Here is a 23,848-nt window from a genome sequence, read left to right as displayed (position 1 = left end):
TACTTCAGAAGAATGTGTATACTGTTTTTTTGTTTTGTTGGGCAGTGTTCTGTATATGTCTGTTAGATTTGGTTAGTTTACTGTGTTAACTTCTGTCTGGTTGTTCTATCCATTAATGGAAATAGGCTACTGAAGTCTCCAATTATTAATGTAGATCTATTTCTTCCTTCAATTCTGTCAGTTTGGGCTTCATATATTTTGCTAGTCTGTTGTTAGTTATGTAAATGTTTATAATTGTCATATCTTCTTGATGTATTGAACCTTTTATTAACATCTAATTGTCCTTTATCTCCTGTAACCATTTTTGACTTAAAGTTTATTTTGAAGATATTATTATAGCGACATTTGCTGTCTTTTGCTTAGTATTTGCATGGAATATCTTTTTCCTTCCTTTCAGCTTCATTAGGTGTCTTATATCTAAAATAAGTCTCTTGTAGACAGCAAACAGTTGCATCTTGTGGTTTTATCCATTCTGCCAATTTCCATTCTTTGACTGGAGAGTTTAATCCATTTACATTTAAAGTAAATACTGATAAGAAATTTACTCCCATTGTTTTGCTATTTTCTATACACCTTATAGTCTTTTTTTGTCTCTCATTTCCTGCATTACTATCTTCTTTTAAGTTGGTTTTTGTAGTGAATGAAGGATTTAAATTTTTTTCTCATTTCTTTTTGTGTATACTTAGCTATTTTCTTTGTGGTTACCATGGGGATTACATTTAAGGTTTGAAAATTATGTAACACTCTAACTTGAATTTATACCAGCTAACTTCAATAACATACAAAAAACTCTGCTTCTTTACAGCTCCATCCCTATCCTGTCAGTTGATGTCAACAAAATATAAATTAATAATCACTTTAAATGCATTAGCCTGTTAAATTATGTAGAAAAATATGGAATTACAAACCAAAGTACTAGCTTTTAGAGTAAATATTTTTTTAAAGGTATTAAATCTCTTAAATTATGGAGAAAACAAAAAGTAGAGTTCAAACCTTTGTTACAATACTAGCTTTTTTTTTTTAAGATTTTATTTATTTGAGAGAGAGGAAAGAGAGTGAGCATGAGCAGGGGGAGGGGCAGAGGGAGAGGAAGAAGCAGACTCCCCACTGAATAGGGAGCCCAAAGTGGGGCTTCATCCCAGCGCCCTGAGATGATGACCTGAGCCAAAGTCAGATGCTTAACTGAATGAGGCACCCAGGTGCCCCAATACTAGCTTTTAATTGCTTATGTATTTACCTTTATTGAGATCCACTGAGATCTTTATTTCCTCATAAAACTTGAAGTTACTGTCTACTGTCCTTTCATTTCACTCTACAGGGCTCCCTTGAGCACTTCTTTCAGGGCAGGTCTACTGGTAATTTAACTCCCTCAGCTTTAGTTTATTTGGGAATGTCTCACTTTTGTGAGAGAATGCCCTCACTTTTGAAAGAGTTTTGCCAAAGAACTCTAGTTGACTTTTTTTCCCTCCTTTGAGCATTTTTAATATATCTGCCACTGCTTTCTGGCCTCCAAAGTTTCTGATGATAAATCTGCTGATAATTTTATGTGACAAGTGCTTTTCTCTTGGTATTTTTCAAGATTCTTTATTTTTGGCTTTCAAATTATGTGATTATAATTACAATGAATCTTGATATGGATCTCTTGAGTTCATCTTCCTGTAGTTTGTTGACCTTTTTGGGTATGTTTACATACACATTTACCATAAAATTTGGGAATTTTTCAGCCATTTCATCAAATATTCTCTCTGCCCCCCCCCCACAACCTGTCTTCTTCTGTGACTCCCACAGTGCATACCTTGGTCTCCTTGATGGTATTCCACAGGTCCCTTAGGCTTTGTTCACCTTTCCTATCTTTTTTTCATTCATTCCTCAGATTAGGTAATTTCCTAAGTCTTATTTTCAAGCTCATCAACTCTGTCTTCTGCCTGCTAAAATCTGTCTGAATCCTTGTAGTGAAATTTTCTATTTCAGTTAATGTACTTTTTAACTCCAGAATTTCTTTGTGGTGTCTTTTTAGGTTTTCCAACTCTAATATTTTCATTTTGTCCATACATTGTTCTCTCGATTTTGTCCACATCTTCCTTTAATTCTTTAAGCATCCTTAACACAATTGTTTAAAGCCTTTGTCTAGTAGATCTATCGTATTTTTCAGAAAGTTTCTGTTGTTTATATTTTTCCCTCTGAATGGGCTATACTTTCCTCTTTGTGTACCTTGTGATTTTCTTGTTGAAAACCTAATATTTCAATGTAAAAATTTGCTGACTTTGAAAAAGCAGAGTCTCCCCATTCCCCAGGGTTGCCATTTTCTATTATTGTTTTTGGTTTTTTAAAACTGTTATCACTGTACCAAGGATCAGCCTGAGATGTAATCTTAAGGTCTTCTCAATTCTTTTCTGAGCTGCTCCATTCCCTGGACATGTGTGGTTAGTTTCTAATCATCCTTATGTATGGAGTTGCTTTTGGATTCCTAGTCTTTAATGTCTAGGTTCCCAAAAAGGGAAAAAAAGAAAAACTAAGGGGTTGGGAAAAACTGAAATTTCCAGGAAGTCACTCTAGCCTGAGGAGGTGTTTGCAACAATGGGGGAGTGTAAAAACAATGGCCCTCCTCTTTGCACCTGTGTGATCAGAGTACAGATTCCCTTGAAGTTTGGAGGACAGTCTCCTTTTTGCCAACCCTGGCTCAACAAGCTGTGTGCAAGGTGGTCCAGAAACAAGTGCACAGCTGCCTGCTGCATGGCACCAGGGAGAGGAAGATAGGTAGTTGCTACTGTGCTAAGTTGAAATTGACCAAATTGATCACAATTTACTGTCCAAGACTTCCCCCAAACACTGCAAGCTTTCATTAGACTCCAGAGTTAAAAAATAATGACATTAGCCAGATTCTGCCAGTGCAATTTTTTGTCTAGGTGGGGAGATAGATTATTGGTGCTTTCAACTTTGCTACCTTCCCTCAAAATTTATTTTTGTATATTGACCTTGTCACCAAATAACTTTCTAAATCCATTTCCTAGTTTTACAACTTTTCAATTAATTCTCTTGGGTTTCTGAAGCAGACAATCATAGCATCCATAAATAATGTGTCCTCCTTTGAAATACTTATATCTCTCATTTTTTAGTCTGATGTTTCTATTATTTAAAAATGTTATTGGCAAACATTCTTGTCTCATTCTTTTTTGACTTAAAGAGACTATATTGGCAGTGCTTCTGTGTTAATTATGATGTGGGCTGTTAATTTTATTATCTTTACATGGTTAAGGAAGTATTTTTACTTTCTTTTTTCACTAAGATTTTCCCCCCAACAATTTAATATAAAATTTTCTTATTTAACACTGAAACATAATTTAATGTATTTCTGAGAATAACCCATACTTGGTTTTAACAAAATGCTGGATTTGACCTGATGGTATTTTAACTATTTTTATTTTTTTTAAACTTGAAGTGACTAATTTGTGATTTTCACTTTTGTACTGTCTTTAAAAGGCTTTTATGTCAGTGTTAAAACACTGAAAATGAACTGGGAAGTTTTCTATATTCTCCTACATTCTGGAGAATTATCTGTAGGTGTGAACAAAGCTATCTGCATAACCTGAACTAGGCCTAGCAGCATTTTCTTTAATAGTTTTTCTTGCCTTGCTAGGTGTATTCAAGTTTTCCACTTCTTTTTCATTCTTTTTGTCAATATATATTGTCTTAAAATCACTTTTATTCAGATTTTCAGATTATTTTAGTATAAGATTGCTGTATTTTAATATGATATTTCCTAATAAATTTTAATTATTATCTCTGGTTATTTCTGATTTTTTTTATTTTAATTTTTTTTATTATATTATGTTAGTCACCATACAGTACATCCCTGGTTTCTGACGTAAAGTTCGATGATTCATTAGTTGTGTATAACACCCAGTGCACCATGCAATACGTGCCCTCCTGATTTTCTGATTTAGTTTTTAAAGATTTTATTTATTTGACAGAGAGAGACACAGTGAGAGAGGGAACACAAGCAGGGGGAGTGGGAGAGGGAGAAGCAGGCTTCCTGCTTAGCAGGGAGCCCCATGCGGGGCTTGATCCCAGGACCCTGGGATCACAACCTGAGCCGAAGGCAGATGCTTAACAACTGAGCCACTCAGGTGCCCTGTAAGATTCTAATTTTAATTTTTAATTTTAATTTTCTTTTTTCTTTGGTTAAAGAATTGCTAGAAGGTTGGTCTTCTCGAAAATCAATTTCTTCCTGTCTTCTAATTGATCACAGAAATTTAATTCCATCTTTCCTTCTACCGTTGTTTCTTTCTCTTCCAAATTTCATAATATGAATGCCTACTATATTATATTTTCAGTCTTTAGTCCATAGGTTTTCTGACTGGTAAAGCTTTGGGTAACAGGCATATCAATGCACTTTTCCACATACTGCACTCTTGCTCCTGTCCTCACCACACAGCTAAAATTGTTCTCAGTAAGTCACGGATCATCTACATGTTGTCCAGGATAACAAATTTGCTGTCCTTGTTTTACTAGAACTCTTTATACAATACCTGTCATCAACAATGTCCTCCTTGAAATTCTATTCTTGTGGCTCTTCTGATAAAACTCTTTCCTCACTTTTCTCCTGCCTCTCCTGTCATCCTCCCTCAGTATCCTACCATGGGTAGTTTTCTTTTCTTAAATGTTAGGGTTTCCCAAGACTGTGTGTCCTGTGAACTCTACTCTTATTAAACATGACTCCTAGTGACCTCACCCAAATCCATGGATTCAACTATCTTTTACATGTAAAACTCTCTAAACCCAAATGTATAGCTCCTAACTAGATTAGACAAATAACAATGGGATATTTTCAAGGTATCCTCTCTACCTAATGTGGGCAATAACATCTTTATCCCATAAATTTTACCCTCTTTCTATATTCTATATAGTTGTGATTACTACTGATATTCCCAGGTTGGTAACGTAGAAATTATTTTAGGTTCCTGCCTCTCATGTACCCATATTCAATCAGTCACCAAATTTTGAAGGTTTACCATTACCCCTTAAGAATGTGTTCCTTCATGGCTCTTCCAAGAATCTCTACTTTAGATCATGTATTTTCATAAAAAACTACCTTGACACTCCCCTAATCTTTCTGTCTGCAACCTGGCCTCTCTCCTACCTATATGCTACACCACTTTCCAAGTGATTTTTTTAACAAATGAAAAATTTGTTTACCAGTGACTCACAGCTTATGTTCTTTCATACTCTTTTTGTTTCCTCTACTTAGGATGACCTCTGTCTACCTCCTTTTCTACCTATTTAAATTCCACATCCTTCAAAGTTCAACTCCGCTATCCTCCTCTCTGGAAATCTCTTCCTTTCGTGCTGGCATAGCACCTTGGGCATGTATCTTTCATAACATATGTGATTCCATAGCAATCATTGATTAATTTAACTATTTTCCACTAAAGGAGAAGCAACGAACCTTGTACTCTCATCAGCTAGCACATGTTTATTCATGTTCAAAGTATGCATGAATGATTTTTTAAACTTTTGTTTAAATAAGAACTCATATAAACACATACATAACCAGCACTGACTGTTAGTAAAATTATGGTGTAAACAAAAATACATAAAACAGGAAAAAATTTAAACAGGTCTATAAATTCATGTTGCTTTCCCAAAAGAATTTGAGCTGTGCATGGGGGGGGTCAGAAAGTAGATTCCTATTAAGGCTTCTCTGAGCTTAGGGATATGAAAATTGACCAGGGAACTCTGGATTGGAATGCTACTCACTATTCTATATTATATTACAACCTGTGCCTAATAGAGGCAGCCTATTAGATAGAGTGGTGATTAAAAGAAAAAAAAAAAAACCCAGTATAGTGATTGTGACGCACCCTTAAAAGATTTGAGTCCTTAATAATGAAACAAAAATAAAGAACGATTTACTTATTGTAAACCCATTCATTAAGGTCTTGCCATACCACACTGCTCAAGTGAAAAATATTAGCTCTCAGGACTCTTACAGATTTTTGTTGTGGTTGTTTGTTTTTTATGGGAAGTTTTTTGTTATATACTACAATTAATATGAAAATAAGATAACTCAAAAGAGCATAAATTTCTTCAAGACAAAACTGGACCATCAGAGAGTAAATATATAAAGCAAGCTGTTTAGAAAAAACATTTAGTAAGAGTTCCAGTTTTCCAATCTGCATGTCATCTTAGTCCTGAACTAAATATAGTAAGTTTGCTTTAATTACAAATTTTTGGTTATAGAAAACTGGTAGTGAAACTAAGGCTTGAGATTTTACCAATTATGACTCAACATTATACTGTTCCAGGAACCCAGCCTATAAACCTAGATACAGTAAAGCCATCTCAAAATAAATTTTGTCGTTCACAGGAAGAACTCAAGAGAACACTGTATAGAATGGGAAAAAAACTGTCACCAATGTAAAAACTGTAAAACAACATTTTTAAACGTGAAAGATTCACACTCACGTAGTTTAAGAATCAAATTTTTCAAACATACCTTGTCCATTAATTTACTTGCATGAAGACTCAAGCTATTGAAGAATATTTTTTTGCTTAGCAAATGCATTTCTTCAATGGTAGTCAATAAGGTAGTTGCACTATTTCCAACAATGCCACTAAAAACAAAGAATATTTCAGGTTGCGAAACAGAGGCTAAAACAATCAACTCTTTAACTGAATATAATTCATTTAAAAGCTCTAGATTTAGGGGCATCTGGGTAGCTCAGTCGGTTAAGCATCTGACTCCTGATTTCAGCTCAGGTCCTGATCTCAGGGTCACGAGATGGAGCCCCATGTCAGATTCTGTGCTGGGCATGGAGCCTGCTTAAGATTTTCTCTCTCTCTCCCTCTGCCCCTTCTGCCACACCTCCTGTGCTCTCTCTCTAAAAACAAAACAAAACCAACAAACCCATCTATATTTAAATAAAAGTGTGTATATAGAATATAAACTGTGAATTAACAACTACTCTAGTTTCATATAAAAATGACAGGTTTTTTTTTTAAGAGTTAGGTGATGAACAAATGGTTTCAGTGTTGCACAATCTCTTTTATAAAAATAGACACTCATAATATACAAACCCATCTCTCTATTTTTCTCTATTACAGTACATGTGTCTCTTGATTATCCAAGACCTAAGTTTAATTTTAAGGAAGCCATTCCATCAATAGCTCTATTCATAAAATATTTAAATTTTATTAACACTGAGTTATTCTTTCAATTAAAACTCTTACACCATATCTAAATTATAAAGTTTCTCAATTTTTATACAGCCGCCTAAATAGCAGTATATTTAGACTAATTATGAAAAAGCTGATAGTATTTTAATATTAGCACATTCTGTACTCCTTAATTTGCTATATTTCTTAGACCTATCCAAGGAGTTTCTCATTTTTGCCAAAATGTAAGACAAGCATGTATATAAAACAATTCTCAATTTTATTCTCCAAATTCAAGTACTGAAAGTCATTTAAAAATCTGATGTTAGGGGAAAAAGTTTTTGTTGAAGTGAAAGATTGCTCAAAATAAATAAAATGGCATTGATAAATAGCAGTAGACAGCAAGCAAAAAAAAAAAAAACAAAAAAAACCCCAGCAAATTTACAGAAAACTGATATGCTGCATACGACACATTATAAAAGCAAATACTAATACTATGTATTTCAATACATCTGAAACTGAAATTGGAATGAATTCTTATAAATTTAATGCAGACAAAGCAAATTAACATTTAAAATATATATATAAAGCAAACAACAAAGTAAAAGTAAATTCCTAGATAGGCAGCTATAATACCTACATTTAAAAAAAAAAGTATTTCAGTTAAAATATTATAAGCTAAACACCAAAATAAATTGAAAGAAATTCTCATACATGCTTATACATACAATAAAAGTAAGTATGCCTCTGAATAAAAGTATACCATCCCAAGCAACGGGCAAAAACACTGATTGGATACAAACAGAAACTGGTATTTTATTTATTTTTTTTTTTGCATTTTTAAAGATTTTATTTATTTATTTAGAGAGGTGGGGAGTGGGAGCAAAAGCAGGAAGGGGGCAGAAGGAGAGGGAGAGAGAGAATCTTAAGCAGACTCCCCGCTGAGTGTGGAGACCGACACAGGGCTCGATCTCAGGACCCTGACATCATGACCTGAGCTGAAACCAAGAGTTGGACACTCAACTGACTGAGCCACCCAGGCACCGCAGAAACTGATACTTTAATGAAAACTTTGGAGAGATACCAAGACACATTTATATTCATTTTTAAAAAATGGAGTTATCAGCCATATTCTTCAGTTACTCAGATCTAGAATTTACTATTGTTTACTAAGTACTCACTAGGTACCAGTAACTGGGCTAGATACTTATAGATGTTTTTTGCATTTCACTCCACATTTCTACCCAACATGCTTATCCTCCCATTACATTTTCCAATTTCAGGTATTATATAGAAAAGCCCTGCTACAAAAGATGAGGGTCAAATTCTCTTTTATAATACTCATCCCCCACCACAACACACCCAAATTTCATCATTCCCAGGCTCCCTAATACAGTTATATCATAGGGTTCTGGTGAATAAATATTCAATGTTTACATTATTACAAGCATGTAAATACTACTCAGAGCTGCCCAAGGCATCAGGGATTTCAACATAAGGGAATGAGCGGGCTGATAAAGAAGACAAAATCCCGTGTCACAGCCTCACAGTAGGCATAAAGAGCAACCAGTTCAGACTGAAGAAAGAGAACGGGGTCTCCAAGATGGATGTGGGAAGGGGAGAGGACAGGGAAGTTGGGAAGGACTGGCTAATGTGCTTGACTATATGGTGAGAAAATGCAGAGTCTACTTTAGAGTTTGCGTCTGAAATAGTGATAAGGACACAAGAAAGCAAGCAAGTACAAAAACAAAGAGATTATTAACCACAGAGAGAAAAAGTTTTACAGGAAAGGAAATGCAATCAAAGTATGCTGGATTCCCTGTTTTTATACATTCTACATCTTCCTTTTCTTGGTTTACTATGGCCTCTTGATGGAATCCATCCTTTGGGAATTTTAGTGTATAGGACGCAAAATATTTTTGAAAATGTGTCACCCACTTTTCCCCGACATCACTGGCTATTCTTTTCCAATTTTTTTTGCAGGTTTCTTTTCTTCCTAACCTCTAAATATTAGAGCTCCTCAGGACTTAGTCCTAGGCCTCTTTTTATCTACGCTCACATAAGTGATCTTACCTAGTCTTAACGCTTCAAATACCATCTATATACTGCAAACTATCAGATTTATAGGTTCACCCCTGATTTCTCTGTTGTCTGCTCACTCAACATCTCCCACTGTATGTTCATAAATGATGGTGAATCTGACAGTCAAAACTGGGCTGGACTCTTCATTACCCACCCACTCCCATCAAACTGTCCTCCCTCTCAGCAAATGACAATACCATTCACCCAACTGTTCAAACCAAAAGCCAAGAATTCATCCCTGACTCCTCACATCTCACCCTCTCTCTACATATCCTACTGTCTCTGGAAACAACTACTTTTCTCCCCCTCCAAGACTATCACCCTACTCTGATTCACCACCGTCTCTGCTTAGGACACAGATGACTTCCTAAATACTGCCCTTGTTCCCCTTTACCCCACTACACTACATTATCCACACAGAGCCCAGAGTCACCTTATATCATGTATCAGCTCAAGTCACTGAAACACCCCAACTCCACACACACACACACACACACACACACACACACACACATTTCTTCAACCACTCAATATAAAATCTAAATCCTCACCACAGCCTACAAAGTCCTACATGAGCTGGCCTCTGCCTACCTCTCTGATTTCATCCCTCCCTACTCCTCCCATTCACTCTACTCCAACCATTGGCCTTCCTTCTGGTCCTCTAAAATGGAAGCTTTTGTTGGCCTCAGGGCCAGAGTGTACCCTGCCTAGGACACTCTTCTCTGATATCTTTACATGCCCAACTCCTTCACGCTATTTAGGTCTGTACTCAAATATCACCTCTGCCAAAAGGCCTTTAAAACAGCCGCACGTGCATACGCCTGCTCATATGTGGTCACTCTCCATGCTTTATTTACTTTCTCCTGCTTTATTTCTCTTCAATGCCCTTATCACCAGTTAAAATTATTATTTTATACTTGTCTTTCTTCCCCATTAGAATGTAAGCTTAAGCTATTTTGTTTACTGCCATTTCTTTAGCATCTAAAAGAGTGATATTTGTAATCAGTTTTTTAACTGACTAAATAAGGAAATATGAGAACAAGTAAAAAAATAACATGGAAAAAATGTATTAAAAGATCCAACTGCTTTCCTCAAAATCATCATCTTCAAATAGAAAAAAATTCTACTTCTCAGAGTCTAAGCAACCTATTACCTTCAGAATACAAATGATCTTTTCTTAGCATTATTTGCATTAGAAACTGAGTTATCATTATCATCAAATAATAAATTTCATGCAGTACCATCATGGGTATTACTCCATAAATAATGTAAAAATGATTTACCACTACCTTTGCCTAATACAGCATTAGTTACAGTGTTAGCTTTTTTCAGCTGCTCTTGTGTTTCCTCAGTATGGATCATTCTCTTATTTTAGGAAGCCTATAACATCACAAATGAAACTAATTTATTGCTTTTGAGTCATAGCAAGTGGTGATAATTTATATCTAAAATGTTAGAGGACTAACCCAAATCCTTTCTCTGATTAGTTTTACAGCCTGTGGACTGTTGGTTTTGTTTAAAAATGTGAAACCCACCTCTTAGCTGTGAAGTTTGGGGTGGCTAATCTCAACTACTAGAAGGTAGGTAACATCACTGCCATAGTCTTTTGGTGCTTCTTGAACTAGTGATCTTGTACTTCTCCTGGATCTATTAGTTATAATAACCCTCTTGGATTTTAACAATTGGACTTCTGTTCTTGATTCCAGCAGACTGGGGAAAAGTAACTGTTAAATCATTTTAAATGGACTCATACGGAAACTGTCTATAATAGAGCTTGAAAGGACTCAAGGTCTTACAGTGACATAATAAAGCTCAAGTGTATACCATCACTGCAAAGTGAGAATAAATGCACACTGGAGAGTCAAAGACCATATTATAGAGCAAACAAGTGGTTTCTAATCATTATTTAAAGAAGATTAAGTAGCTTTTATTTAAGGCAAATAAAGCTATAGTTCTGCTTTACCATAATAGGAAACTAAAGGACAAAGAATTTACATTATTTACATCGAGAATAGGAAACTTCACTTATCGTGTCCTATTTGAATATATTGTATAGTTACGTTAGGTGCCACTATCTCTTTTACTAATGCAAGAGAATTAAAAATATACTCACCCTATAAACTTACACTGTTATAAGTTGTATGTGTGCACGTGCGTGTGTGTGAGGGTGTGTACAGTTATGTTTAGGGAAGAAAAGGAATGACAGACCTCAAAATATAGCACAAATAATACATATATAATGATTCATATGGTGTGGAGGTTCTGCTAGTTATATTTAGTTGTACAAATGATGAAAACAAAACAAACCAAAACACAAAAACCCGTATACCGTGTTCTACTTGAAATTATGTATCACATAGGATTTAATAAAGCACATTTAACCATTCCACTTACCTGATTGTATGATGGTAAAATTTGAGGAGGTTAGAAATTTTATATAACAAAACTGCCCCAGGTTCAGCAACTATTACTTGTTCAATTCGAACCTATTAAAATATGTGAAAAAAATTAAACATTTCTTAAAGGCATAACTTCCTTCAATAATCACATGTGGTATAAACAGCATTTAAAAAGATAAAATTTAATTACTGTAGAAATCACAAAATTCCTTCTAAGTAATTTCGAATATTAAACTATAGAGGATGGTAAAATAACAGAAACATTTTAACACAGAAATACTCTACAAAAAAACAAAACAAACCCAGGTCCATTACCTACAGAATTTGGCTCAAGGCAGTTGCTACCAGAAATAATACAATGATGAGGTCACTGTGAGGTTTTTCACCAGATTATAACAGAATGTAGTTCAGCACGATTTGCAAAGCGGCTGTTACATCCCTGAAAACAGATTATCAGTGCAAGTACTGCTCTTTCACCAAATATTCAGAAAAGAATGAAAGAATTCTTATCTTCAAACTATTACACCAAATTTCCTTTTTTATTAGACAATAACAGACAAATCTTAAATTAGCACCAATATGTATGTCTAATTATTGCTACCAGGGAAATATCAGATCTACTTCAAAGTTAACTTGATCTCTCTTAAGATTAACTACTAGGAATCTTTAATTAAATTCTATTCCTTACTAATCGCGCCCTTACTTCATATTCCCTAATTAATGGATACAATCTAAATCACACTGGTAATGTGCTTATTTACATATTATATCTGTTCGTAAGCTGATGCTTACATTGTGTCTTCTTGTTTCCTAACTAGATTCTAAACACAGACATTGTGTTTTCTGCTTCTTTTACATCTCTACAGCATCTGGTAGAACAGTACATACACAACAGATGCTTAATACACGCTTTTGAAAATTGAAGTTTCTCTATACTTAGATTTTGGAATATGTCATAATGCCAACATATGTGATTTGCTAAAATAGATTTTGCAAATGTATGTATATGAGCATATAAAACCCTTAGATTACAGAAATTAAACCTTTACATGAATATGTTTATGAAATTCATACATCTTTTGGCATAAAGTACTACTGATCTGACACACATTACAAATCATGAATGGAGTGTGAATTTAAAAACCATGGTTTTTCATATTACAATTTCTTTCTAGGTCTAAGGCCTGGATCAACAGTGATTTAAATTATATATTATATCAATAAAAGTGATACTTTCTGAATTTTAATATAATTACTAGGACAAAATATAAAAGATATTATTTATGACAACAACTCTTCTCTAGCAGATTTATAACAGCATATAACCCACCGTAATTTAGGAAGCTCAGAGTATACGGTACACTAAAGTTTTTATTAAAAGAGAGAGAACTCAAATGTTAGCTGGTAATCTCTCTGCAATCCAGAACATTCACATAAAAGAAACATAATTTTACTACCTATGGACTTGAAAAACAGATGTAACACATTAATTCTGGTAAGTGTAGCTACAACTCTGAAATGAAGACACATGTAAAGTAACAGTTTTGATGCAGATGATCCATAGCGTCTTCTCCACAGTATATACAATGTTGAGCTTCAACACAAATTTTTAAAACTAGAAATAATCATAACTTACGCATACATTTATAAATATATAGTCTACTACATACGAAGTTTTACTTTATTAACACACACAGTAAAAGTTAAATACAGGGTAGAGTAAACCAAGTCCACAGTTTTGCAATGGTACCCCTCATTATCATTACAACCTTTTGCTTATGCTTCTAAAAGTCACTATCTCACCTTTCCTAAAAAGAATTCATTCCTACAAAGAAACAAGACCGAGTGAGAGATATTTGACCAAAAGATCCAATATCATAAGCCATTATGAAAAGTTCAGCAGCTTATCAGGTCAAAAAAATTTCTATTAATGGAATGTAATTAATGAATGTAAAAATTTTTATATTACTGGAATGTAAAATATCACTAAAAAAATTACAATTATAATTGCAAAAGAAAATGTTAAAGTAAGCTGTTATTTTTTTTTCCTCAGCTGACAACTACAGTATATCAACTAAGAATATCAGATACCCAAATGAGGTCATACAGGAAGAAAATTCTTAAAATAGTGTAAATTGCCACAAATATATAAAGGAAGGGAAGAGTTGCTGTATCATCTTATGTATCACTATCAAGCTAATTTGATATGTAACTACTGTGAACATCTGTTAAATATTCTCTGGAGTATACATTTAATATTACTATCATATGAAAAGATCTAAGGTTTCTGTCACTTCAGAAACTAAAAGGGTCTTTATTCATTTTACAATAGAAATATTTTTGCTTGCTTACTGTTTTTTCTTCATCTTTTGATATCTTACATTAAAATTTCAAAGGCAGTCACAATAATGCTCTACAATTGTTATAAACACCTTTTGGGATATAAACATTAAGGAAGATGAAATGAGGTACATTTTAAAACAAAGACAGACTTTGGTATATAATTTCTTTATATAGACAATGGGTATTAATTTGATATTTTAAACATCATAGTATTTCTTACTCAGACCAGAACAAGAAACTCTAAAGTCCATTCCAACCCTCAGATTCTAGAATTATACTTATACAATTGCTTTAACAGCAACAAAAAAAAGGAATTAGTAATATAAGGAACATAATATCATAAGTAAGGAAGGGGTTAGAGGGAGATAAGGCAGATAAAATACAATTTATTCACCAAAGCAATTTATTCATTGTTATGACTCTGAGTTTCCTTTTTTTTAGATTTTATTTATTTATTTGACAGAGAGAGAGATAGCCAGCGAGAGAGGGAACACAAGGAGGGGGAGTGGGAGAGGAAGAAGCAGGCTCCCAGTCGAAGAGCCTGACGTGGGGCTCGATCCCATAACACCAGGATCACGCCCTGAGCCGAAGGCAGACACTTAACGACTGAGCCACCCAGGCGCCCCCGAGTTTCCTTTAACTCCGTGTAGTTACAAAAAAATACACAATGTGTAGGAAGAGAAACATTTTTATTCTCTCCTTTCATCTTTCCAATAATTGCTAGTATACAAAACAAGCAACATTTACATGAGTGTAAATGTCTGAAAATCAAACTATGGCAAATATTTCAGAGAACTAAGTAAAATAATTTCAAAATATTTTGCTATTTATTTACTGAATATGCAACTGAATCCTAAGGTGATCAAATTACAGTAATAATTAAATCTGTAAATCAATTATTACAAGGGTGTGTTGTCTGGTATTTCCTTGCCCACAACAAAATACCAAAAAAAAAAAAAAACTCTTAGAAACCAAAAAAAAAACTTCTAAAATTTAGTTCTTGGTAAGAATAAATCATAAACCTTCTGGATTTCAATTTCTATACAGTAAACTGAATAAATAAGGAAAGTAAACGAATAACTACAAAGTATTCCATTACTATTTTTTTTTTAAGATTTTATTTATTTATTTATTTGACAGAGAGAGAGAGGGAACACAAGCAGGCGGAGTGGGAGAGGAAGAAGCAGAGTCACAGTGGAGGAGCCCGATGTGGGGCTCGATCCCAGAACGCCGGGATCACGCCCTGAGCCGAAGGCAGAGGCCCAACGACTGAGCCACCCAGGAGCCTCTCCATTACTACTAATGAAGAAAAACAGCACCTGCTGCAGGCCTAGTAGGTGTCAGGAACTATATACTTCATCTACACAGTTTTCTCATTTGCTCTTCTTTTTTTTTTTTTTGATTTAATTTTTTTTATTGTTATTTTTTAAGTTTTTATTTAATTCCATTTAGTTAACATACAGTGTTATATAAGTTTCAGGTGTACAATCTAGTGATTAAACAATTCCATAATCACCTGGTGGTCATTGGGACAAGTGCACTCCTTAATCCCCATCACCTATTTACTTTGTTAGATTTTAAACACTGAATGTTGGCAAATAATCAGTTAGTCATTAGAATCTTGCCAATGGCATAAGTGGGGATATTTTTTTTTCTTATTTGATCTTCACAACCACCCTTAATGTTCTTTTTTTTTTTTTTAGATTTTTATTTATTTGAGAAGGAGAAAGAGAGAGCACAAGCAGGGCGGAGGGGCAGAAGGAGAGGGAGAAGCAGGCTCCCCCATGAGCAGGGAGCCCAAACAGACGGGGGCTAGATTTCAGAACCCTGGGATCATGAGCTGGGCCAAAGGCAGACGTTTAACAGACTGAGCCAACCAGGAGACACATGGTAGGTATTTTTATATACAGGTTCAACAGAAGAGGCAACTCAAACAAGTGAACACAATTAAGAGGCAAAGTGGAAATTCTAACCCAAGTTTGACTTCAAATTCTGTTCCTTGTACTATATATAGTATTGATAATAAATAGTATTGATAATATTATAATAGTATTGATAATACTATAAATAGTATTGATAATAAAACTTACACATGTTATTTTATCCTTGTATTTATCATTATTTATTGCTATAATAGACAAAAAATGTACAATGCTTGAAACAAGTAAATGGAACATGTTCTTAGAAAATTTCTGTTAAGAGTTCATAGATTAGTTATTTCAACTTAAGGGACTTTTTCTCAATTGATTAACATAAATTACCATGGAAAACATAATATGGTAAAAAAAAAAAATAAGTGAATATATACAAACTAAGAATATTTCAAATTTTCTTCCTTAGAAAGAAAACTGACAATGATTACTTTAAAATGTATTTTATTATCCTACACTAATGTGTTAACTTGAGAAAATTATAGCTTGACTTCAAGCCATTAACAGTTTTTTTAAATTCATAGGAGTAAGGCAATAATTTAGCCAGATGCCATATAACATATATAAAAAGCAAAATATTTACCTTTAGAGGCCTGCACACACCCTCAGTAATGTGCCCAACAACTTCCTGGATATTTTCTTCAACACCTACAATTAATTACAACATAACTGAAAATTTTTTTCCATATTACACATAAGGTCAAAAAACAAACAATAACGCATATGATTGATGACTCTAATAACAAACATTTAAAATAACATAGCAATATTTTATTAAGTCCAATATCTTTTAGGACATTATTAATTATATTAATATCTGGGTCTAGAGCCTTGTTAATTTATTGCACTGCTGACTAATAAAATAAACATTACTTCTTTGTGAAAAAGAGTAAATACATGAGTCACAGGAAAAAATGACTAGGAAACATATTAACTGAAGGAAGTGATGTGAAGATGTATTAGTATTTGTTCTATAAACGCCTTATCCTGGGCAGGGATGCTGAACACAGAAGCTGAGGATATAAAGATGGAAAGCACACCTTGTAATCTAATAGAAAAGCTGGCATTTACTAAATACTGACTATTTACCAAGTTCCTGTGTACTTGGCATTTACTGCTTGTGACTGCCTTCTTTTTTACACACAGAGAAACAGGCTTGGAAGAATGAAGCCATTCCCAAAGAATAACCTATTTCATCCAACTTTGATCTATAGTCTTCCAATCTCTTCACAATGCCTCTCATAATACTTTACTAAAACATCCTCTAAGAAATTCATTCTTTTAAGCTAGGTAATTAGGATAACAGAAAACAACTTAAAAAAGTTCAGACCTTGTGCCAATCAAACATACATGCTGAGTCTAATTTGAATATCAAAGAGCAAAAACAAAAAAATGAGGAAGGGTGAGTAAGGATCTTCCCCAATTTGTACACTAGCCTCCCTAGGAGATCACATGTGAGCCAGAAGGATGCAGGGCTGGGCAATGCAACACAGTCAAATGATACCAGTCACAATATTTCTCTTTAATTCCTATCAAAAACAGAGTATCTTAATTTCCCATTTGCCCCTCAAACTCTAACAGGCATTTTAAGGTAGTCACAATACTAAGAAGATCGGAAATTCTGTAGGAAACAGACACAGCGACTCAAAAATCATCATTTTTTTCTTCCTTGAAATCAAGACCAAAATTTTTAAGTATATTTGGTACTACATGAGTAATTATTCAAAAAACTTCACAACAGTCACATGAGAATGAATAAAGGGGTTGGATAGTAGAAAAGAATTAGTAGCTTAATGACTTTAAACAAGTCACTCAGTCTGTTTACTCACAGGTAAAAAAAAGATAATAAGGGGCGCCTGGGTGGCACAGCGGTTAAGCGTCTGCCTTAGGCTCAGGGCGTGATCCTGGCATTATGGGATCCAGCCCCACATCAGGCTCCTCTGCTAGGAGCCTGCTTCTTCCTCTCCCACTCCCCCTGCTTGTGTTCCCGCTCTCACTGACTGTCTCTATCTCTGTCAAATAAATAAATAAAATCTTTAAAAAAAAAAAAAGAAGAAGATAATAAGTGTGGCGTGGAAGATCTGAGACAGTGTAGGCTACACACTCTAGAAGCGCCTTGAAAGTGAGGCAGGGGAGTCCAGGCCTGATACGGGAAGGCTACAAGGGACCAGGATACAAATGTGAACAGCTGCGTGACAGGAAAGTGATGGAGGAGAGAAGTCTATAAGCAGAAAAGGGGAGAAACCAGAGAGGAAAATTAATGAGGGTGCTTAATGTGGCACCTAGGTGTGAAGAGTTTACCTCTGTGAAGATGGCAGCAATAAGAATAGAAACAGAGAAGCCTTGTGTTCTTTTCTACACTTAGACCTTAGCAATAACCACCAGAGGACCCACCTTGTATGGTTACACGCTTTAAGAGGGCTTCAAGGTGTTCTTTTTCAGAAGCAGTAGCTTGATGGAGCCAGGCCAACATATCTCCTACATATCTAATGTAAAAACTAAACGTTAGTAAAGATTTCTGTCAGAAAAACATCAACTATTCCAACACTGTCTGATGACTATACCTCAAAGGGTCATGGGAGTGCATTTCAATGGGTCTTGGTGTGCCTCCTGGGCCCCCTCTTGTGAGAGCATCGATAAATCCACGAACGACCGTACTTCTTCTGGCTGTTCCAAATTCATCTAAGGTATACCTAGAAAAAACAAGTTATTTGAAAAAACAGATGAGTTTCTTCTTAATGAGTATATCAAACTATTCATGCAATTTCTGAGATAAGCAAGACATCTACAGCTTTACACAACACCTCTCTCAAGCAATACTGTTTTTAAACAAAAAATTTTTATGAAATAACTTTATCATAATGAAAATTCAGTCTAAAGGTATATATTTTTACTCTTTCTCAGAAAGAATGCTGGAATTTGGGATCAATAACAAGGGTAACAGCAATAAGGGACAGAGCAGTGGGTTTGGTAATAGTAAAAATCGAGGAAAGGGGAAAATCTGGGATTCTTCAAGTTTCAGTACTCTTAGGTCCAAAACATGATGTTCTAGTGTTCACACAGGCCATAATATCTAGTTCTCAGAGGCTGCTTACAGTTAGAATTCTGCAATCCAAAAAACATCTTTTCTTCTACCATCAAAATTTCCCCAAACATACTATCCATATTTAAAAGCTTATTTTGACTCCAATACTGGACATATGTTCCCTAAATTTACTGATCAACGAGGCATACAAAGCAAAAACTGTTTTAACTTATATTTAAAAGTCATCCATTATGGTTAAAAGAAAAAAAAAAAAGACTTCCTAAGTGAAGGAGTTTACAGGAAAGGGAACTTTGAACTGGGAGATCAGGTAATTTGGGGTGAAATTACAGGATGGCCTGGAGTTACCAAGAGTGCCCACTTCTTTGACTAGAATCAGCGTTGGTTTCCCACTATTACCACCATTCCTTACACCCATCCACCAATTCAAAGTTCTTGCTATTTCAAAACTACCCAGGAAAACAAGAAATTTTTTCATAGTCCAATGTCAGCAGATTCTAGACTCATGAACTTTTAAATCTCTTAACAGTTTTCTAATAGACTTCATATTAAGAATTATTTCATTGCCCTCCACATAAACCAAAGTTACCAAAATTTAGGATTTTGGTTTCCAAAAGAATTAATTTCTTAAACTACTATAAAAGCTATACTGCTTTCTTTAATATACTACTCATTTAATAAAAAATCCACATTTTTTTCAGGGGTGCCTGGGTGGCTCAGTCGGTTAAGTGACTGACTCTTGATTTTGGCTCAGGTCATGATCTCAGGGTCATGAGACTGAGTCCCACATCTGGTTTCAGGCTCAGCCGGAAGTCAGCTCGAGATTCTGTTTCTCCCTCTGCCCCTCCCCTGCTCGCACACATACTCTCTCTCTCAATAAATAAGTAAAATCTTAAAAAATAGAAAATAAAATCCACATTTTTTAACATAAGAAAGCTCAAAGAGGGAATGTTTTTAAATAAAAGGGAAAGTGTAGTAAAGTGGTCAATATCTACATATTTGTAGGAATCTGAACCTTTTTAAAGGGCTGTTCACTAGAAACCAGATCACGTTTTTTTGTGTTTTGTCTTCAGTTAAAAGGAAATGGCTCTGAAATTCTGTGTAGTGACATACTAGCAGTATGTCAAGATGAAATGCACTGTCCCTTACTCTAAGCATGCAGTGACCTTGCAATCACTTTCCATTTCTTAAAACAAATTAGAACCAAAATGCTTTTCCCCCCCTCATGCTCTTAAATTTATATGTTTAGTGTAAAGAACGCATTCCTTTAAATGATCACCAACTCTGTGAAATGACTTATGATCAGATGATTACTTACAGCACAAAAGTCACAAACTTTTAACTTCTCAAATACATAAAACTCATCCTCAGGACCCAACCTGCTACAATAAACAGAAGCAATGTAACTTTTGTTTCTAGGTCTATTCACTCTGACCACCAGTTATGTTGGAAACCAGTCAATTCACTGGCATTTTAAATGGGGGTGGGGTGAATTATCAAGTCTGGCAAACAGTGGACTGTTCTCTGTGTAATTATATAAAATATACACATACATTAATACGAATGTTAATCCCCCGGCAACAATAGATATAATCTGAAGCAAAACCAGCATGCACTGCAATGAATCTTCAATGACATCTATATATGTGAAATTCCTTTTCCCAGAGAAAGAAGGAAATTTCTTTGACTAAAAAGAGATTATTTCCCAACAAAGGTAAAATTCAAAATGGAGCTTTACAGAGGTGAATGTTAAAATTATATAAATATTCTAAAATGCCTCTAGCTAAAATAAAAAGTTCAGTCCCCATTTTTAATGTCCATAGCAAAAAAAGAAAAATTCTGGTCAAAAAGCAAATTAAAATATGAAACATGTTGGTCAAAAACAAATTAAAATAGTGTAAAAGCCTCCAAGAAATGTAACAAATACATTAAGAATGAAGAAGTTGGCAAATTACAACATTCTTTAACACTTTATATTCTGAAGGTCTACCAAAGGAAGGAAGATGTCAATCTACTCTGCTTACAATAAATTTCTTTATGAAGAAATTTTTTTTTGAAGATTTTTAAAAAATTTATTCACTTGAGAGAGAGAGCAGGAGCAGAGGGGAGAGGCAGAGTGACAGGAAGAAGCAGAATCCCCGCTGAGCTGGGAGCCTGAGGCGGGGCTCAATCCCAGGACCATCCAGAGATCATGACCTGAGCCCAAGACAGCTACTCAACCATCTGAGCCACCCAGGCACCCCTATGAAGAAATTTCTATTCTTGATTTATTAAAAATTAATAATGCATTAGCACTCCAGTTACATACTACCTAATAAAAACTGGGTGGAAACTTTTCCCAAGGACTTCAATAATTACCATTTTTCTTGCACATGAAACCGACACATTTGAGACACACTAAGGACGGTGAAGCTTTTACCCATTACTTAAAGTTCATATAGTGCCATCTGGTGGTTAACATGACACACTGTTAAATTTTTCCTAAAATTAAAAAAACTATCACTTTGGAGATAATGAAAAGCCAATTTTCTCTTTTTCAGCACCCATCTTATGGGAATCAATTGGTCTTAAAAATCCTCCTTCTTCCGAAGTTAACTTCCGAATGCCTCTTACACTCTTCCCAACTGCACTGCTGCCTTCCCTATTCCCTGACATCTGTCCCTTCAACATAAATCTTTTTTGCCTATTATCACTTCTATTCTTTCTCTTTCCAGCTTTTTCTGGCTGTCACAACAGACTCTACATACATACCTCTGTGGCTGACAACTTTCCACCTTATCTCCTTTTAAAATAAAAATAATAGCTAATATTTAGTGATGAGCAAATCATTATGCTAAATACCTTATTGAATAATCTAATTTAATAGTCACAAAAACCTTATAAGACAGGCACTATTTTTATCCTCATTTAAAGAAACTAAGGTTTTTGAAAGTAGAAGGGCTTGTCAAAAAATCTAATTCAGAGCCCATCTTCTAAACTATTATGCAATAATGCTCCTTTCCAAGTGTTTGGAAAGAATCAAAATTTAGTAAAAATATATGTACATGGTAGAAGTCAGCTGACCAAAACACACAAAGGCATTTTTTTAAACAAAGACCAACCTTATGAACAAATATGAATCTGTGGACAATGTAACATTTGATTAAAATCAAATACCAAATATTTTCAGTACTAAAAGACGCTCGTAATTAAACACCAATACCTAAAGTAAAAAAGCTGGGAAAGAAATTCCAAGCTGGATAAAATTTGCTGAGCTGGTGATCCATAGTGAATATGGTTTATCATATACACATGCACCACATTCAGGGCTATTACAATGCAGCTCTTGCTACCAACCCAACAGCCAGTGCAAGCTTTTGCAATCAATTTCCCCAAAATACATGTTCTTTCTCAATCTACATCTTCGCACCTGCTGTTCCCTCAACTTGGGATACTCTCATTCCCTTCTCTTCCTGGAAAATGTCTATTCAACTTTTAGAACTCACTTTAAACCTATTTCCCAGAGGAAACCTTCCCTAAAGTTCATCCCTTTCCCCTACCACAGAATACTCGAGCCACACAGCACCTAACACAGGGACTCTAAAATAGCAATTAATATAGTCATTAAAATGGATGTTTTTATATCTGCTCCAATAAAATAAAGCAATTTCAGGGTAGGGTTTCACTGATATCGTGTCTCTAGCACATAGAACTGTGCTTAACATATAGTAAGTACTCAGTAAGTAGTACTGGGATGTTATTATTTTACACAGCTGTCCCAGCATTTGTGTTCTGGAAAGTTCTTATAGGCTAAGCAATGTTCCAATCAGAAAGAATGGGAAATCCTCTAAAACTATTACAAGCCTCTGAAAAGCATGACTCAGGGCAGGACTGAACACCTATGGAAGAGTCTCCTGGTTTTCTGTTTCCTCCAGTATAACTCTCCACTTGGAGTTATACTCTCCCTATTTCCATACTATTGCAGAAATTAAAAATAAAAAAAAAATTCTATTTTATATAAAGAAAATTAAAATACAGAATAATAAAAAATATGTGAACAATTAATAATGCATAGAGTTCTTATACAAATCACCATCATATAGCTGTTGGCTGGCATAACTTACAGAATCAAACACCTGAACTCTTTCTTTTCTTGAATCCTATTAATGGAATCCTGATTTTAAATTTTCTTTTTTCATTTCTGGAAAATTATATTTCTCTCTTTTTTTTTTAAGATTTTATTTATTTATTCGACAGAGATGGAGACAGCCAGCGAGAGAGGGAACACAAGCAGGGGGAGTGGGAGAGAAAGAAGCAGGCTCATAGCGGAGGAGCCTGATGTGGGGCTCGATCCCATAACGCCGGGATCACGCCCTGAGCCAAAGGCAGACGCTTAACCATTGTGCCACCCAGGCGCCCCTGGAAAATTATATTTCTCAGTCCCCTATCTAACCTCCTTCTTTCTAGGGAAGGGTTAATAGAGGAGTTTTAGTTTCATGCAATTCTAAGGTAATTAATGAGATGACAGATTGAGGAAAAGCTCCTTAACCTCTACATAAATAAGGGGTAGTCTAGTTATAGAGACACCTGCTTTTCCCCTCCATATGGCATTCTATAATACACAACACACACATAAGCTGATGTTCCAATGATACACATATGAGATGAAAATACCACTGTAAATTATTATATTACTCAAACTATTGTATACAAATTTGATAACACTGAAAGCTAGTGTAACTCATCAAATAAAAAGTAGATTTATTTTTTTTTAATTAGGAAAAAGTCACCAACTTATATAAGACAGGTCTATCCTGTAGGGCTTCCATAGCCTGAGTTAATACTGGAGATATGTCACATGATTCTTGTGTCAATGTTCTGCATTCACCTGAAAAACAGTTAACATATAATTATAG

General features: G+C 34.7%; 1 protein-coding gene across 2 annotated transcripts in view; it reads right to left on the bottom strand.

Moving 5' to 3' along the window:
* Positions 1 to 23,848, bottom strand: part of COG6 (component of oligomeric golgi complex 6) — an 85,357-nt gene that overhangs the window by 40,796 nt on the left and 20,713 nt on the right. For both annotated transcript variants that reach the window (XM_034665089.1, XM_034665090.1), the window contains exons 8-13: positions 23,727 to 23,820; positions 18,475 to 18,603; positions 18,305 to 18,396; positions 16,494 to 16,558; positions 11,632 to 11,723; positions 6,497 to 6,614 (exon numbers count right to left, since the gene is read on the bottom strand). In XM_034665089.1, coding sequence (XP_034520980.1) covers positions 6,497 to 6,614; positions 11,632 to 11,723; positions 16,494 to 16,558; positions 18,305 to 18,396; positions 18,475 to 18,603; positions 23,727 to 23,820 — 590 coding nt within the window. The remainder of the gene's footprint in view (positions 1 to 6,496; positions 6,615 to 11,631; positions 11,724 to 16,493; positions 16,559 to 18,304; positions 18,397 to 18,474; positions 18,604 to 23,726; positions 23,821 to 23,848) is intronic.

Source organism: Ailuropoda melanoleuca, chromosome 7, assembly GCF_002007445.2.
Source record: "Ailuropoda melanoleuca isolate Jingjing chromosome 7, ASM200744v2, whole genome shotgun sequence".
Classification (NCBI taxonomy): domain Eukaryota; kingdom Metazoa; phylum Chordata; class Mammalia; order Carnivora; family Ursidae; genus Ailuropoda; species Ailuropoda melanoleuca.
Note: the sequence above shows the minus strand (reverse complement) of the source record. Positions and strands in the feature narration are given on the sequence as shown.